The sequence below is a fragment of the Scophthalmus maximus genome, chromosome 3 (assembly GCF_022379125.1).
Source record: "Scophthalmus maximus strain ysfricsl-2021 chromosome 3, ASM2237912v1, whole genome shotgun sequence".
Lineage (NCBI taxonomy): Eukaryota > Metazoa > Chordata > Actinopteri > Pleuronectiformes > Scophthalmidae > Scophthalmus > Scophthalmus maximus.
Window position 1 is genome coordinate 16,682,286 of NC_061517.1, and position 16,481 is coordinate 16,698,766.

A 16,481-nucleotide genomic window follows, 5' to 3' on the forward strand; every position below is an offset into this window, starting at 1 on the left:
ACAGTAGCACTGCAATATATACAGACCCAACTCCTTTGCAGTTCACTGCCCATAAATGATATAAGCAATTTTGTGTGACATTCATGACCTCAAAGCAAATGAAACCCTTGGCAAAAAAACATGAGAGAAGCGATGCATTTACTGTCATTTTTGAAGAATCCATATCCAAGTGTGTTGAATCGAACTAAAAAACTATGCAGTACGATTGTTGTTCTTCTCTAGGTTGTTTAGCAGCTGGCACAGGAACAAAAAACTTTGCTTGATTTGTATCTTTCCAGGGTTTGGGCTAACCGCTCAAGCAATATGTTTGGAGCTTTGACACTTGAAGTTCCAGTTTCTTCACAAGAGCTGTTAAAAGCTGTGATCGGAATGAGTTTGAAGTTAAAGGATAGACTGTTGCCCATGACCATCCTGTTTAGCTTGGTTTGTGGCAGTTGAAACAAACACTGTTACGAGTTCAGTGATCGAAGAAATAACAAAATGTGAATTATTGGTGTGATACCAATAGTTGTTTTTCATGAATTCCGTGTTGCGAGACAGTTTTCAGGTCAGGTATTAGATGGTGTGATGGTGAAGGTGTTTTGTTGTTGTCGTCGATTTTATGCTGAAACACTGATACAGACGCTGTGAGGCAGGTTTATTTTTTTCTTCTTGCTTTGCTGTGAAGTACGTCTCCTACATTTGACGTTAGTTTTAAATCTCAGAAAACCATGCTTATTTGCTTTATTGTCAAGACTTAGATGAAAAAATCTATCTATTTTTAGTTTAAATGTTGAAATCACAGTGAGGGTGGGATGAGTAAAAGAATAGAATATGATTATGTTTAAAGCCAACAGGTCAGAAACAGACATTCACTCATATTCTAACCGAGTTCACATTATCTCTCTTTACATCGGTATCTGTCGCTTCATCAGCTCCATTTCATACACACTCTTTAATCAACCCTATAGAAGCCACTGGCTCACACACATGCTCCCCATACACACTGAAAACAATCAGATCCAGTCATGCAAGTCAAGAACATTTGTATTCCTCTCTGTTCTCCCTGTTAGTCAAAACGAAGCCAGGTTCCCACTGGACCAGACAAAGGCTTACTGTCTCTGAGAAACTACCTCTGGTAGTCGACACAAAACGCCAGTATTACACACGTCATTGAATCTTGGTTACTGTGACAGACTCAGATTTCCTCTTCAGTGGCAATTGGATTTCACTTTTCATTTGCAGAAAGCAGTGTGAAAACTAGCCCCATTGTTTCAGGTCCAAAATTTGATCTGAGATCCACCTCGTCTCCTTATTGGATTTGGACAGTGGTGGAAAGACTTTGGGACTGTTCCTAATCTGGAAATTTGGAAGATTTATAGCCAGTATACAGGCTTTCAAAAAATAGAAAGCAAGCATTTGCGTCCTCACAAACAGCCCCACTAGGAAAGTTCAGACTTCAGTGCATGTCTGAAAGCAGCTTAACATGCGTCATCACTGACTTCATGTGGCCTGTTTGTCTCAAGTGAAAATAAATTCTGTTTCTATTGTTTGCTGCATTGGACAATTTACATTAACAAAACTGAACATTGAAATTGATTAAAAAAACAATCATCTGTTATTCTGTGTAAGATATGAAACATATTTTACAGGGACTTTTGTCACACAGAAAGTATTTCCAATGAAAACTAGTCACTGTGGAGTCAGTGGGTTATCCAGAGTAAACAGGACGTTGTTTCAAAGAAGTCCCACTGCTTTTGATTACTTACAGTAGAATATTTATTTTTTCAAGGCTGTGAGCTTCACAAAAGAAATCCCTTTCACCTCTATTGTATTGAGGCAGAGATCTTGGAGACAGATGATGTCACAACTTGAACACATAAAATCAAAATGATCTGCTTGGCAGAATACCACTAGAATAACGTAAAAAACCACGCACAATGTTGATTTTGTAATTTTGGTGAACTGACCTTTATATATCCACTGGCTTGGGCTTCTGGTGTTATAGCTGAAATGATAAATGTGTCTGTCACGTCTCAATCAGGAATTCACTTTTACAAGCCAGAAGTTCACTCCTAAAGTCTTTGGCTCCTCATTCCTGCTCATTGCTTCATTATGTGTGGAGGATCCGCACTGCACAATTTGCTTCTAATTGCTATACGGTTCAATTTGCAGGGAAAATAATTTACATTTAATGACACACACCCACACTGATTATTATGTTTTGATTGCATAAACAGAAGCAATTACATTTTGCAATATGGCTGAATATGTTCCGAAGTTATGAGGTCATTAATCATCACACTCTTTATTCTTGTTTTTCTGTTCTTCTGTTTTGCTTCATAGATCTACTGGCCCCCTTTACCTGGCAACAAAGAGGACTGTGTTGAAACAGGGAAGGAGCAGGTAAGCGACTGACTTTGTTTGAACCTTTCCATTAGAACAGTTGCCTGCAGTAATTGGGGATGATTCATTTCAAGTAAAATTTAAATCAGGTCATTCATCTAAACTTCTTATTTCAGAAATTTTAAACATTTGCAACTCTCACAGAACCTGTTCTAGTCTCACTTGGTCTATCTTTGCCCCCCTGGGTCTTCACATTCACCTTTATAGCACTTTTGCTACTTACAAACTATACATTCCGTCTGAACGCACTGAGAGACACTTTCTCTCTTGTCAATCCTAATGCGTCTCATCTGGAAGGGGTTTTTTTTTATACTCTCTCCAGCTTCAACTGTCCAGTAAAGTTTTTCAGCCTGATTTTGCAAGCTTGACTGTTGCTTCGTAGCTGTTTTTCTGAATATCTTTTTCCTATGTATACTTTGTAACCAGCTCTGCTGCCAGTGCCCTGTCTTGCCCGGTCTAACCACCCACCTGCCTCACAAGCCCTTTATTCAACCAGCTGAGTCTTGCTGCCAGGATTTGGATACCCATTCCTGTTTCCACTCTCTTGAATTCTGGCAGCACAATCTGGCCAAATTTGAACCCAAAATACCCTTCTTTTGACATACACAAAGTGACTGTGGTGACATATGATGCCAAAAAGCCTTCAGTAAAAAAAAAACAGTGAGTTAACTCTCTCCATGGCCCTTGTGACCTCCAAACTCTGCCCTTTCACGTTGGTGCCTGGGTTCTCAGAGATTTTGGCTCAATCTTGTGGCCATGCCAGCCTCTTCTCTGCTCTCAATGCATCTCTCAAATTCTGCTCAGGTTTTTTGCAGTACTAATTTGCTAAAGAATTTTTAAGGGGATATAAAATATGTATTTATTTTCTGCACCATGAGGCATTTTCCTTGACAGCAGCCCTAAAGTGGCACATGATCTGCAATATTTGCCTTTGGCGGTGTACACTAACTGGCATATTTAATCATTTTTAGTGACATGTGTTGTGCTGACTCTTCAGTTTCCTACCCTACAGCAACTGGTCTAGTTTCTGCTCCCCCACTTAAATGAAAAACGTACAGTAAACCATATGACTCAGCAGTCTAGTAAACTTTGTCTCTGATGAAGTCTGCAACAAATTTGATAATCACAGTGGAATTCTGAAGTTGCCATGTATAGTGTCGGTCTTTCTTGATGAAGAGAAATCAAAGAGAAGGTGCTTCTCTGAAGGTGGAAAGGGAGGAAGAACTTAATCTCTTCACAAAATGTCGAACAGAGGGAGAGAGGAGGACAGCGATTTAAGGAAAAGCTGGAGAGAGTGATATGTGAGACAAGGAAAACCCAAAGGGACGACGGTGTCTATCGAATTATGACCGTGTTTACAACAAGAGAAAGGAGGGAAAGGGAGTTTCGGAAACAATTACCTTTGATAATGTCAAAAAACAAACCATTTCAGAATAAGGTTTCAGCTGTGAAACAAGCATACTGTTATAAATGGAACCAGCGTCCAAGAATGTGTCAGCACGTTGAGTTGTTTACCGCTCACAAGCTGACTCAGCTTTCTGTTTGTTAGCCAGCAGGCTTCAAAGAAGCAACTTCACAAAGATGGAGGGGAACAGTGGGGATGGGGAAGGGACAGGATGGAAATGATGGTGGTTTTAGAAGCATCATAAACATGAAAGACATAACTGATAATGGATGGCAGGAGTGAGTTGATGTCGCTCCTACCAGACTGAACAATTATTTGATTTCATTCAATTGCGCATGTGCGCTCCAATAATTTTGGTGATCCCCAAACTTTACATCTAGTGCCATCAGGTCAAAAAAAAATTTCGTCCACTACTTTGGTTTATGAGCATGCTAACACACTAAACTGAGATAACAAAGATTGGTAAATTTTATACCTGCTAAATGTCAGACGTTGAGAGGTTATCTCAGCAACACCCAGCCTCAGTACAGTCTTAAAGAGCCGGTAACATGGCCGTAGACGTCACATATACACAGATACTCATGAAAAGAAGGACATAAACAAGCGAATAAAATAAATGACAGAAAGGGGAGGAATAAATAGAGGACAGGAAGGAAGTGGAAGAGACTGTGGAGAGAAGTGTCTTTTCTTTGATGTTTAAGACATCGTTAAATTTGGTCCCAGTTGGAGAAGAAGCTCTCAGTGGCTTTAGTGGTGCTCAGAATACATAAAATGACACTAATTAGTACTTCAAAAATGTACACTACATCTCACACACACAGTCACTCTCACACAAAAACACACACACACACACACACACACACACACACACACACACACACACACACACACACACACACACACACACACACACACACACACACACACACACACATACAAAATGAAGACACACTGTTGTAAGAATTATAGATCTTGCTCATGGAAAGAAGTCTGACCAACAACTCCATCTGGAACAGGTTAGAAGGTGTGTGTGTGTGTGTGTGTGTGTGTGTGTGTGTGTGTGTATTCTCTGTGTTTGAAGTGGCAGGTGTGTCTTGGGTGTCTTATATCAATTTTATTAGGTGTTTCCTCTCCACATTGCTCACAAGGTGCTAGGTGTGTGTGTGTGTGTGTGTGTGTGTGTGTGTGCTACTGTACTGTCCATGGAGAGAAGAAGTCACAGTGCATTAAAACACATGTCTTAAACCAAACTGTGTGTAACTCTACCCAACTTTTGCCAAAGGAATTCCTAGAGTTTGTGTGTGTGTGTGTGTGTGTGTGTGTGTGTGTGTGTGTGTGTGTGTGTGTGTGTGTGCGCGCGTATGTGCGCGTGCCCCGTGCGTTTGATTGAGAGAGATAGAAAGAGCGTGAGGGTAACAGTGTGAGTGTGTTTGACTCTTGTTGTTAAACTACACAGACAGCTTTCTGCATTCCTTCACATTGTTTTTTGGTGTCATGTTAGACAAATTATTGTTGTATACCGTGGCATCTACAGAGCAAAGGTTCCACACACCAAACACACACACACACACACAGGCACGCACACAAAAAAAGTCCCAAAAAAACAATGTGAGGACCTTTTACCTTTTAACCTCCACCACTTTTTGTCAAACTCAGTTATGTTTAACAGACACAGACAGCAAACACAAGCTATGAGATATAACATGTGTCCGTGTCCTTGTCCGTGTGTGTGTGTGTGTGTGTGTGTGTGTGTGTGTGTGTGTGTGGTGCTTGAGAGCTATAGAGAAGATGTGAGAGAGAGCGTATAGTAATGCAGTGTGTTCCAGGCAAGTTAGGGAAAAAAGATACAATTAAATGTCTGAATGTGTGTTTTAATGACTCTTGCCTGGATTATTAAAAATGACAATTCTACGCTCGTCCTGTGAGCACCGTAGCTGTGTCCATGTTATCTCCCCAATGACAGCGCCTGTCTCCACTCCTTCTACTGACAACTGTCTACCACCCTAAACATGTTGTTACTGATAGCGTTTCCTCCCGGAGTCACAACCCCGTGATCCTCACCATCATTAATTACAACTCAGGAAAATAAATAACAGGCAGAGGGGAGGCACTCAGCGGTTTCAGCCAAGCGTGTTCTGGCCTGGCCATTTTTCGGCTTCATCTCTCTAAATCTTCTAAATTAAATCGCACTGATTATCTGATCATCCAGATCCCTTTGAAGACGGAGCATGGATCAGATTGTGGGACGTTAAGGATTTTGAGTGTGCGAATGATTCTCTGCGTGATGTAAACTCCCAAAAGATTGTGTGCTCAGTTCTGTGCTTTGTTCTTTCATGATAGGCGACATTGTGTCAGTAACTCAGCCTCTCTTTTGGTTTCGGTTTGTCTGTTAGAGCTGTGACCAGTTCCACTTAGTTTCAGTCTACACTGAAAAACATAAAAAATTATAAATAAATAAGCTTGACATTTGTATCCTGCACACTTTAAATGCTGGATTCCTTTCACCGTGGCGTCAATGTTTCCTTGTCCTTGCGGAGGAACATTTATCAAGTTTTCCACAACTCAATTCAAAGGGCAGATTAGAAAACACCCCTATTAGTTTTAATACTTCTTGAATTGCAACAATAAAGTAATTGTGAAATAAATCACTGCAAAACTACCTGTTCTGGCTACGTAACTATTTGTTGATGAATCACATTCTAGGTGGACAGACTGGGAATAAAGTGATCGAGGCGTGATTGAAAGCCAGATGTATGTAAAAGAGAGCAGGAGTGAAGATACAGTAATACAACTTGAAAATATCTGAAATCTCTACTACACTTTACTGTTTACACTGGTAACAAGTAACAGTAACATGTGGGCTCCAGATTTTGGATGATACTGCAATTCCCCTTCATGGCTCTTTAATGGTTTTTGTTTAATATTAATTAGAAAAAGATGCTGCACGGGCAAGAGGCCAAGTGTGATCTGTCTCTACCAGCCTCCTGCTCTTTTCGCTGCCAAAATGTTGGTTGCAGCTCTTGCGCCTGCCAGCGAGCCAAGTTAGGTGACTGTGGTCTTCTAACCCGAAACTAATTTTTGATTGGTTACATGCTGCAGTTGGTGCTGTAGATATTTGGAGAAAAAATCCTCCCAGACACTTTTGCCATGACTGAATGTTTTCAGGAGAACATGGGAAAACTGGTCTCTTTGAGGATCAAACAGCTGATCAGACCAAATACTTGGACAAGGCGAGTTCATCCAGTTGTTCAGCTTTGAACTGCCTTCACGATGTTTGTGTGGGTCTGTGATTGTTTACGAGGTCTCGCTAACTGTTACGTCTTGTGTATTTGCATATGTGTGTGCGTCTCTGTCTGTCCACATGGATGTGTTGGTCCTCATTTCCTGTTAGTGTTACAGATTCCGACTTCTCTCCACTGAACATTGGCTGTTTATGCTGGAAACAACTCCGTTTCCAGACTTGCCGCTCCCTGCCCGGGTCAGTCATCATACAACATGTTCGGCTGCTGAGGCTTTCATTGTTGTAGGCTCCGTGTTGACTCAACCACTGTGCTCCATTTCGTACACTTCAATTTGAAATGAATAAAATAATACTTAGACCATGGGAGTAAATGTAAGTTAGTAACTAACTATGCCTTTCCAGTTTTCCTCACAGTAATTCATCAAAACATTATCTTGGTGGCAACCGTTACATTTTTGCCACAATTCTCTTTAAATTTCCTACGATATCAGAAAGGTGCCAGAGGTTGAAAGTTCAGACTTTTCAGCGAGCCCTGGACAAACTTGGAGACAAAAGCAATATGAGACACATTTTCCTCAACCTTGAGCAAATCTCCTGACTGCATCTACGTCGAGCATATTTAACATGTGTCATAGCCAAATCGCAATGCAGTGTTATACTTACCATAAACAAATCAAACCCTGATTAAATGATTTGTAGCCTGTGTTACTGTTACTGCTCATGTTTCTCCAAATAAAGACCACATTTTGACCTAAACTCCATTTCTTTGTCATGAGGAAGACATTTGTCTCCACTTCTGCTCTCTGGAGTCAACTTCTTTGCTTTTTTGGCTCAAAAAAGTTTCTCATTCACATACTAAACAACATAAACATGTGCACGACGAGTTGTCGTCCATGTGGTCAGATGTAAAATAAAAGGTTTAATTAATCTATCGCCAAGGAGTTCTTGGTGGTGGTTCAACATTTTTGGCAAATTTGGAAAGTGATTTTGTTCTTCAGTGATTTGTTTCTTCTTTCTTGGAAGCAGAGTGCACTCCTTTTTTTCTTTTTCTTTTTCTTTAGAAGTACCTCACATTGTGCAGTACTGCACATATACTGTAATGATAAATTATGCACTATTGTCCATTGTAATGACCAGGATAGGCCTTGGCAATGCTGTTGTTTGTTTATGTTAATGATAAATACATTTCAGACCAAATGTAACAATCATGTTTTGTTTAAAATGATATACATACTTTTTAAACTGTGGATTTTGAAGGCAGCTTCAAAGTCCGAACCGTATGAATGGACAGCAGGGTATTGTTAGGAGAGAGTTAAGTGGTCAGCCAACCTCCCCTTGATAGTAAAAGCTTAATACATGAACATTGTTCAAAAACAAATTCCACACAATAGCCCTGACTGTGAATATTAATCCAATGTTGTTGTTCAAAACCTCTTATTCCCAAGGCCCTTTCCTCAGGCCCCTGCTTAAAAATGACATGCCAAATGGAACAGACTCCATCTCTGCAACTACTGTACAAGGTCTATATGAATGTCGAGGTTCATATAGACCACATATAGTTCATATTCATATGGTTAATGTTTTATGTTGACAAAAAAAGACATTGTCATTGGTGAGCGACTGTCGTCTCTGTGTTAGGAGAGCCACAATGGCAGGAATATCTCCTTTTAACCCACTTTGTCTCCAACTTTTAAAGTTGCCATCATGGCCCTTCTCCTCTCTTCCTTTTCACTTTTTTCTCTCATTCCCCCCATGTTCTCCTGGGCAGTGGTTTAACGTGAAGGGTGGTTCTGTGAGCTTGCGGCACAGATGAACTGCGGTTGACAAACGATTCCCTGTGTAGTAGTATGGAAACACAGGAGAGACCGATTTCTACCTTCAGGCCTTGTATATCCCCTGTAAGAACACAGAGACTGTGGCGTCAGGCCTGATGATGGTTCCAGCAGGGTGGACATAAATTCTGCAGCGGTTTGGCACAAGTAAAGTCAGCATTTATTCATCAGCCATTAATAATTAAGGGGGAAAAAACCTGCGTGGAACTATTTTCAAAAGGTATGCCAGCTTTGCTTGATGGCATCCTCGCTGCCTTGATATAAATCTGCGTATTTCAAACACTGACGCTATTATTCTCTATAAATTTAATAATTAGTCTTAGATTTAGATTTATTAACACATTATTAATGCAAGTGTGTTTCTGTCGAGTTCATCACTGGTCTGGTTTTGTTTGGGTAGGGAAACAAGCCAGCGGGAAAGGGCCATATGCTGATGTAAACTATTTCTCGCAGTGCAGTGACATGGTTTACATCAGGTCTGCAGCCGGTCAAAGCACTCGAGGAAGCCATCTACAATGTTTTAGCACTTTGAGAGGGATGCAGGCCACACACGAACACTATAGGATGGATTTACTCGACCAGACATGGACTTGACACAAAAAAAGACGAGAATATATTAGTCCTTTAACATTTACGTTCAGTAGAAATCCGGAAAGGACACAGGAAAGACGTAAAACATGCACAAGTGCAAAGAAGGCTAACAAACATGCAGCAATACACTTTGATTCATTTAGTTCCACTTATCAGCATTTGCACATGAACACACAAGAGACATACCAGACTCAAAGCATGCAGATATTAGTTTGACCTTGTTAACTCGAGAGAATTACACATGGCCAATCCTTTCCTTCTCAGCTGACGCACGTTTTGTCGGCTGTTGTTGCTACAGACAAGAAGAAGGAAGTATTTGTGCCCTCTGCTTCCTCAGGAACTCTGTATAGTACACACATGTCCTGTTTCATGTTTCCTCGGCCCCCCACTTCATGTGTTCCTGTCCTTCTTTCAGTTTTTTTTAGTTAATAATGAAGCAGGAGCAGTTTCTTTCTTTTTCTACATTGAATGTCTCTCCCTTTCGCACTGCAGAAGTTTAATTCATATTTGTCATTGGTGTCTTCATCATATGTTTGTAATTTCCACAAAAGATTAAAACCCGCAAGTTATCCACCATATTATCACACCGGCACCCAGGCAATTCTGATATTCTACAGAACATCCTGACACGGCTCCTCTGACCCTAATGTGATGAAACTTGCTCCACAGCATCAGCCTGTCACTTTGGAAGAAATCCAAAAATCAGAGATACGATTCCTTTGCAGGACACTGGGCTATCACATTTCGTCTAATAAAGCTCTTTTCTTGGCCCTCATTACAAACATATGGGATCAATAAGCCTTGTTAAGAAATAACAGTACCCTGAAAACCAACTTATCTGCATTTGGATGACAGTTACTGTTGCACGTTATGATTTAATTTGGTGTGTGTGTGTGTGTGTGTGTCCAAAAGTGAATGTTTGCATTCTATACCTGGGTAGATGTTTCCTGCTATACCATGAATATTTCATAAATTGAAAAAGTGTGGGTTACATGTTACGTTATGCATGCTTTATTATCTGCAGCGTACCCAAATCGTGATCTTAAAGCAATGCGTTCACCAAGTAGTGTGGGACAAATTCACTGTGGCACTCATGATAGAGAGATAAAAGAATTTTCTACTTAAATGGCTGTTGCAAAAAAACAAACTATATCATGTAACATATACTTTTCACATATTTCTTTGAGAAGTTTTAACGTGAGTGTGTGTGTGTGTGTTTGTGTGTGTGTGTGTTTTACAGACGGAGTGTGCCAACTTTGTTCGTCTCCTGAAGCCCTACAACCGCACTCACCTCCTGGCCTGTGGCACCGGTGCCTTCCAGCCCATGTGTGCCTTCATCAACGTGGGGCACAGAGGAGAGGTATGCCAATGAGAGGATGAGCTGTACATGCAAAAAGACAAATCGAAAAACAATTGGTCTTGAACCTTTCCAGTTCTCCAGTTTTCCATTACACACCCAGAACCATTTGTTTATGTCAAACTGATTAATGTAATTTAATTTCACTTTAATATTAGCTCTGGTTTGGCCTCCACATCTTGTTGACCTAGCTTTTAAGCGACTAAATACTCTCAAACAGAAAAACTTTGTCTGTCTTCATTTTGGTACCAAACAATTAAGGTGAACCGCTGGCTCTACTTGTCAATGCTGCTCAAAGTGTTACTGTAACACAAGAGACGTCCATAATGTAGCTCCAACAAAAGTATAACTCAGCTGATTGATTAATTCAAAGCTTAGATATTGGCAGTTTAACAATCTACATGAAGCCTCAAGGAATGGTTGTCTACAGGTTATAAAGGAGCCAGAAAGAACCTTCACACTGCATCATTATACATATGAGATGATAAAGAATCACTGGGGGCCTTGAAGTGGTCTTGTTGCAGAGATCAGGCTAATGGAACAATATGGTTGGTGCCCAGATGTTTTCTCAGGGAGAGACACAGTCAGGACTGACCCTGCTCTACGCACGCCCTGGGGCTCAAGGTCAAGCATCAGAAAGCAGCTCCGCCACGAGTCCCTCTGTTGCTGTGCTCAGCTCTTCTGCTCGGCCATCTATTTCTTTTACAACTGCACGGGCCGGCTCTCGCCACAGCCACTCAAGAGTCTCAAATTGGAGCAATTTAAAAGACATGAATCAATGAACGCAGCTGTTAAGACAGGCACGTAGCTGGCTGTTTCACAACGGTCCCTACAGATCGCATCTAAGTGCAGTGCCATGCTTAGCCCAGCAGGAGAAGGTCAAACTGGGCATGTGGTGAGGGGGAAGCTGGATGTTGGCAAAGGCTAAGGATGAAAAAGTCGACCTTTAGGTGGGGGAGTGCCGTCTGTTTAGTCTTAAGAGAGAGTGTGTGTGTGTGTGTGGCTTGTGTGTGCATATGAAGAACACAGGGTTTGCAATACAATTTTTTTATGATTTCTTTGGGATTTAGGTGCCTGTCACGGTGTGTGTTCTCCTCTGTGCTATTTTCCACGTCCCTCTTAATCTGTCATCTTCGTTGTGGTTTTTGGACTCTGTGTTTTATGGCACATCGTGAAAAACTGCATTCGTTTTCCTTTGCTAAATAACTTTGAGCCCAGTCACAATATACAGCAGTGTGTGTGTGTGTGTGCGTGTGTAAATGTGTGTGCATGTATGTGAGTATGTGTGTGCGTGGACAATGAAAATCAACACACCAAATGCATTGCTGAATTAGTTGTATTTACTCCAGGGAATGTGTGCATGTGTTTATGAGGGAGGCCTAGTGTGTTTGTGTGTTTCTCTCTGCGCATAAACAGGTGTGTGGAATAACTAACAGGTTGTGTCTGCTGCACGTGTTAAAAGTCAGATCACCTCAGCTCCCCTGACTGGTACCAGCTGTCCGTGTGTGTGTCTCTCATCACAATCACTCAGACAACAGCCATGTCCTTTCAGGTAGTCAGTGCGCCGGTCTGGGTGGACAACACCACAGGGAGTCTGTCCATTTATTTAACCAATCGTTAACTGGTGGAGAACACACACCCGACTGTTTGTCTGACCTGCCGAGGCCACAGAGGCTGCGAGCCCTCGGACTGGACTCTGGGTGGGATGACCCTTGACCTCCGGGGTGTTTCATCTCAGAAACTCTCTCTGTCTTTCTCATGCCACCTCTGGCTCTCTGTTTCAGTCCTGTGTTGCTGGCAAGTATAGGTTTGGCTGTGTTAAATCACAAAAGAACACACACACCCTCTCAAACTATTCTTTGACTAAATGTATTAGTGTCGGACAAGCTGTTATGGTTCTCTAGCATTAGCTAATCCTGACAACATTTCGTGATTTCATTCAGATGTGAAAACAAAGAAATGCATTTAGCAACAACCTAGACCACGAACCAACTGACGTACCCTCATGATGAAAGAACAAGTCAGAAGGTTTAATATTTGAGGTTGGTCAGGGAGAATGGTGAAAAAATATTTAGATATGTTGCAATTAGGCTCTTACAGTGTGATCAAATGTGTCCCCATTTCTTTACTGTCAAAAACTATTACATTATTGAGTGTTTTGATTAATCCTCACCACATGGAGTTCATTTGAAGTCCCAAAAACCCCCCATAAACATATGATCTGCTTCTCGGGTCTGTGTTTCTCACTCAGATATGCACGCACACACAAAGTGGAGTCCCCACAGTGTCATAGATGTAAAAGTAAACCAACCTATTACTGTGACGACATACAGAGAACCAGACTACATACACAAACGTTTGCACACACACACACACACACACACACACACACACACACACACACACACACACACACACACACACACACACACACACACACACACACACACACACACACACACACACACACACACACACACACACACACACACACAGTCAAACAAAACAAATGACACAAACTTGAACATATAAATATGCAGAGATACAGACAGAAACACACATAAGCATGATGAAAGACATGCACATTCAAACATAAATAAATAGATATAGAAATAAATGTGTAGAAAGACACATGGAGCAACATACATACAGGGAAGCAGACCATTTATGCACACTATCTGTACCATTACACACACACGACAACACATAAAAGGCCTTCTCCTCAGTCGAGCAAAACTGTAGACTGCAGCAGCACAGACATTATTCAGTGAAAGCACTTTTACTGAGCAGTGCTGCTTTTTCAGATTGACAGAGTCACTCTCTTCTTCACAGACGTCCATTACAACCTCTTTTAAGTGCTCAGATTCACGGGACAGGAAAAACTACAGACAAGGAACACTCTTCAGCGGGGCCAATACTATGGCATTCATATGAATAAAAATGGACTGAAATAGTTCAAGTGACCTGAGCAGTTAATTGCATATGAATCGACCTTTTATTTCTCCCATGTATATTGCCTTTGGATCAAGGCCCCACAAAATGGAGATGAATGTAACCGCACTCAGGATTATTTTACTGCTTTTCTGTCATTTTCACTACATAATTTTACTTGGCATTTCATAAGAGAGTTTCTACTTAATGATCGCCATAACTCCTAACCTGTCCTCATCTCTCTCTCTGTCTCTCCTACTTTCTCGACTTCATAGCTTGTCGTCTTATGTTTTCCTCTGCCGTCATCTTCTACACTTTACGGTCTCAAACACCCTCTGTCCTTTTCGGAGTCCTGAAGTAGGAAGAATGAAAGTTAAGTGGTGGGAGATGGAGCCCGGCCATTATTTGATCTGACAGTGAGGAAAAGGCCAAGTACAACAACAAGTCAAATGGGATCTGTTGGTTGGCCAAGTTGCCCTTATGCCAGACATGGGTCTAAACTTTTGACATTTTTAAAATTAAAGATTAAGAATTCAGGGACGGGTTAGAATTATGGAGGCAAAACACTTGAGTCCTGACATATGATTCAAATCATTATTTTTTTATTTTTTTAAAGACAGACCTGGTTAATTGTTGCTGTCTTTTTTACACTCATGTAGCAACGACCTCTCCTTCATCAAAACATTAACAGTGAGGGAGGACAAGAGGGGAGGAAGATGAAGAAGAAGATGAGTGAGTGGAGGGAGCATGCAGGGAGTACAAAAGTAGGGATGTCTGTTTTGGTTAACTCAGGAGGACGGCGGTAGAGAGATGGGATAAGGAGTGTGCACAGCAGCCAAGAAGCTGTCTTGTGACTGGGTGGTATGATATGAAAAAGAAAGTGAAATGTTGTTTTTTCTCCTTTGTGTCCCTTCTGCATGTACAGTACTGTATTCTTTTTTTTAATCTCAAACTGAGCTCCACATGGCCTCACAAAGACAGAATGAGGAGGACAATCTTTCGAGATATCAATGCTCCAAACTTCAGTGCCTTTCAACAAGCTGAAAAGCGTTTCCACTAGAAAGGAAGGAGCAAATCAGAAATACAAATGCAACTTTTTGTTGTATTCTGGTCTTTTACTTGAAGACTGTTTTCTCTGGAGATTCGTCAGTGCTAAAACATCAATGGAACAGCTGTTTCAGAGTTTTGTGGTTGATTGTTCCTTCAAAAACCAGTTACCCTTTTGTTACTCTAATAATGGTTAATTCTAAAACATAGTGTTACACTAGTAACTGAAGAGAAACGTCATGAATGTTTGCTACCATTAGCTATGTACCATTAGCCACATTAAGTTAGCGGTCATACCAGACTGAGGCTGTACAGTAGCAGGGAAACTCCTGAGTGTAACATCCTGCTGATGAAATCATATTTGACTTTGTGAGAGAAAAACTGTTCTATTCCTTCTTATAATGTTCACAGTTTCATTTGAGGGAAATTCTTAGTGGCCAGAATTGTAGCCAGAGCTAGGTTTTGATTTTGGAAAGGGGTGAGGTTATAATTTTGGAAGTTTAGAAATTAAAAAAATGATTCACATTTAATGATGCAAATATATGCATGTACACTATTTATGTCAGTGATCACTTGTCTCGACTTGTCCCGATGTATTTTGCTTGGCACAGCATAGTACAAAGTAACCCCTCTCTCTGTCTCTCTCCCCGATTCTTTCTTTCCCTCCCTCCATCTCTCTCTCTCTCTCTCTCTCTCTCTCTCTGTCAGTCGCAGCACTTGTGTGTATTTGTCTTGGCAGAGTTTGGCCAAAGTGACTCTGACAGTCTAATCAGCTGCACAGGCAGCCGCACCATTCCCCAGATCACAATGAGATGACACAGACAGACAGACACACACAAACACACACACGCACACAGTTTGCAATGCCACGACATAGACTTACGCAACAAGAGAGCGAGGAGGCGCTGAAGGAATAAGGATGACTAATGAGTTAACTAAGAGACTTCAGCAGAGGAAGGTTGGAGGGCAGAAAACAGAAATAAATGGAGGAAAGAAGGATAAAGGTGGACTGTGTCACAAAATGAATTACGTAACAACACAATGAACAAAATAATCACAAACTGATAAATCACTTATCGGACAGACATTTCTATTCTTCATTTTCTATATTGATATGAAGCTGCACAAAAGCTGTAATCATCTTTTATGAAGTGCTTTTGTCAGTGGACAAATGATGAATTCCACATTTTGGAAGAAAAAATTGTTTGTGTGATTAATGAAGAAAAAAACATAATGGGAGTCTAGTTGCAAAGGACAAATTAAATTATTTAAACTACACCGATGTACACGGCTGGAAGATTTTTTTTCTTATTGTCGAATCAGGCCTTAACAATTGCATTAGAATCAAATGAAGTGTGAGCGAGTGTATATACATTGTGCGCTGTGGTTGGCTGCACATGTTCAGTTGGACACCTGCGTTCAATCCTTTTTATGAACATTCAGAAAGGTACATATGGATCAAATAAACGCTTTAGCTGTGTCACCATTTTTTATTTGAATTTCTGACAGTAATAATTTGCTACCTCCATGTTACCCAGCATGTTTTTATTGCACGTGTGTCGGTGCATGTACACAGACTAATGTGCGTGCGTGTGAGTATTGTCCACTGTGTTTCTTAAACTATTTTTACCCTGCTGACTTCAATGTCCTCATCTCCCCTGTGAGATGAAGACGCACCCTCCCAGTGACAAT

At 40.9% G+C, this 16,481-nt stretch overlaps 1 protein-coding gene and 1 long non-coding RNA gene across 4 annotated transcripts in view; one reads left to right on the forward strand and one right to left on the reverse strand.

Moving 5' to 3' along the window:
* Positions 1-16,481, forward strand: part of sema3bl (sema domain, immunoglobulin domain (Ig), short basic domain, secreted, (semaphorin) 3bl) — a 59,274-nt gene that overhangs the window by 19,658 nt on the left and 23,135 nt on the right. For both annotated transcript variants that reach the window (XM_035644192.2, XM_035644193.2), the window contains exons 3-4: positions 2,326-2,385; positions 10,695-10,814. In XM_035644192.2, coding sequence (XP_035500085.1) covers positions 2,326-2,385; positions 10,695-10,814 — 180 coding nt within the window. The remainder of the gene's footprint in view (positions 1-2,325; positions 2,386-10,694; positions 10,815-16,481) is intronic.
* Positions 1-16,481, reverse strand: part of LOC124849886 — a 32,104-nt gene that overhangs the window by 9,206 nt on the left and 6,417 nt on the right. For both annotated transcript variants that reach the window (XR_007030478.1, XR_007030479.1), the window contains one exon: positions 10,746-10,835. This is a non-coding gene — a long non-coding RNA (uncharacterized LOC124849886). The remainder of the gene's footprint in view (positions 1-10,745; positions 10,836-16,481) is intronic.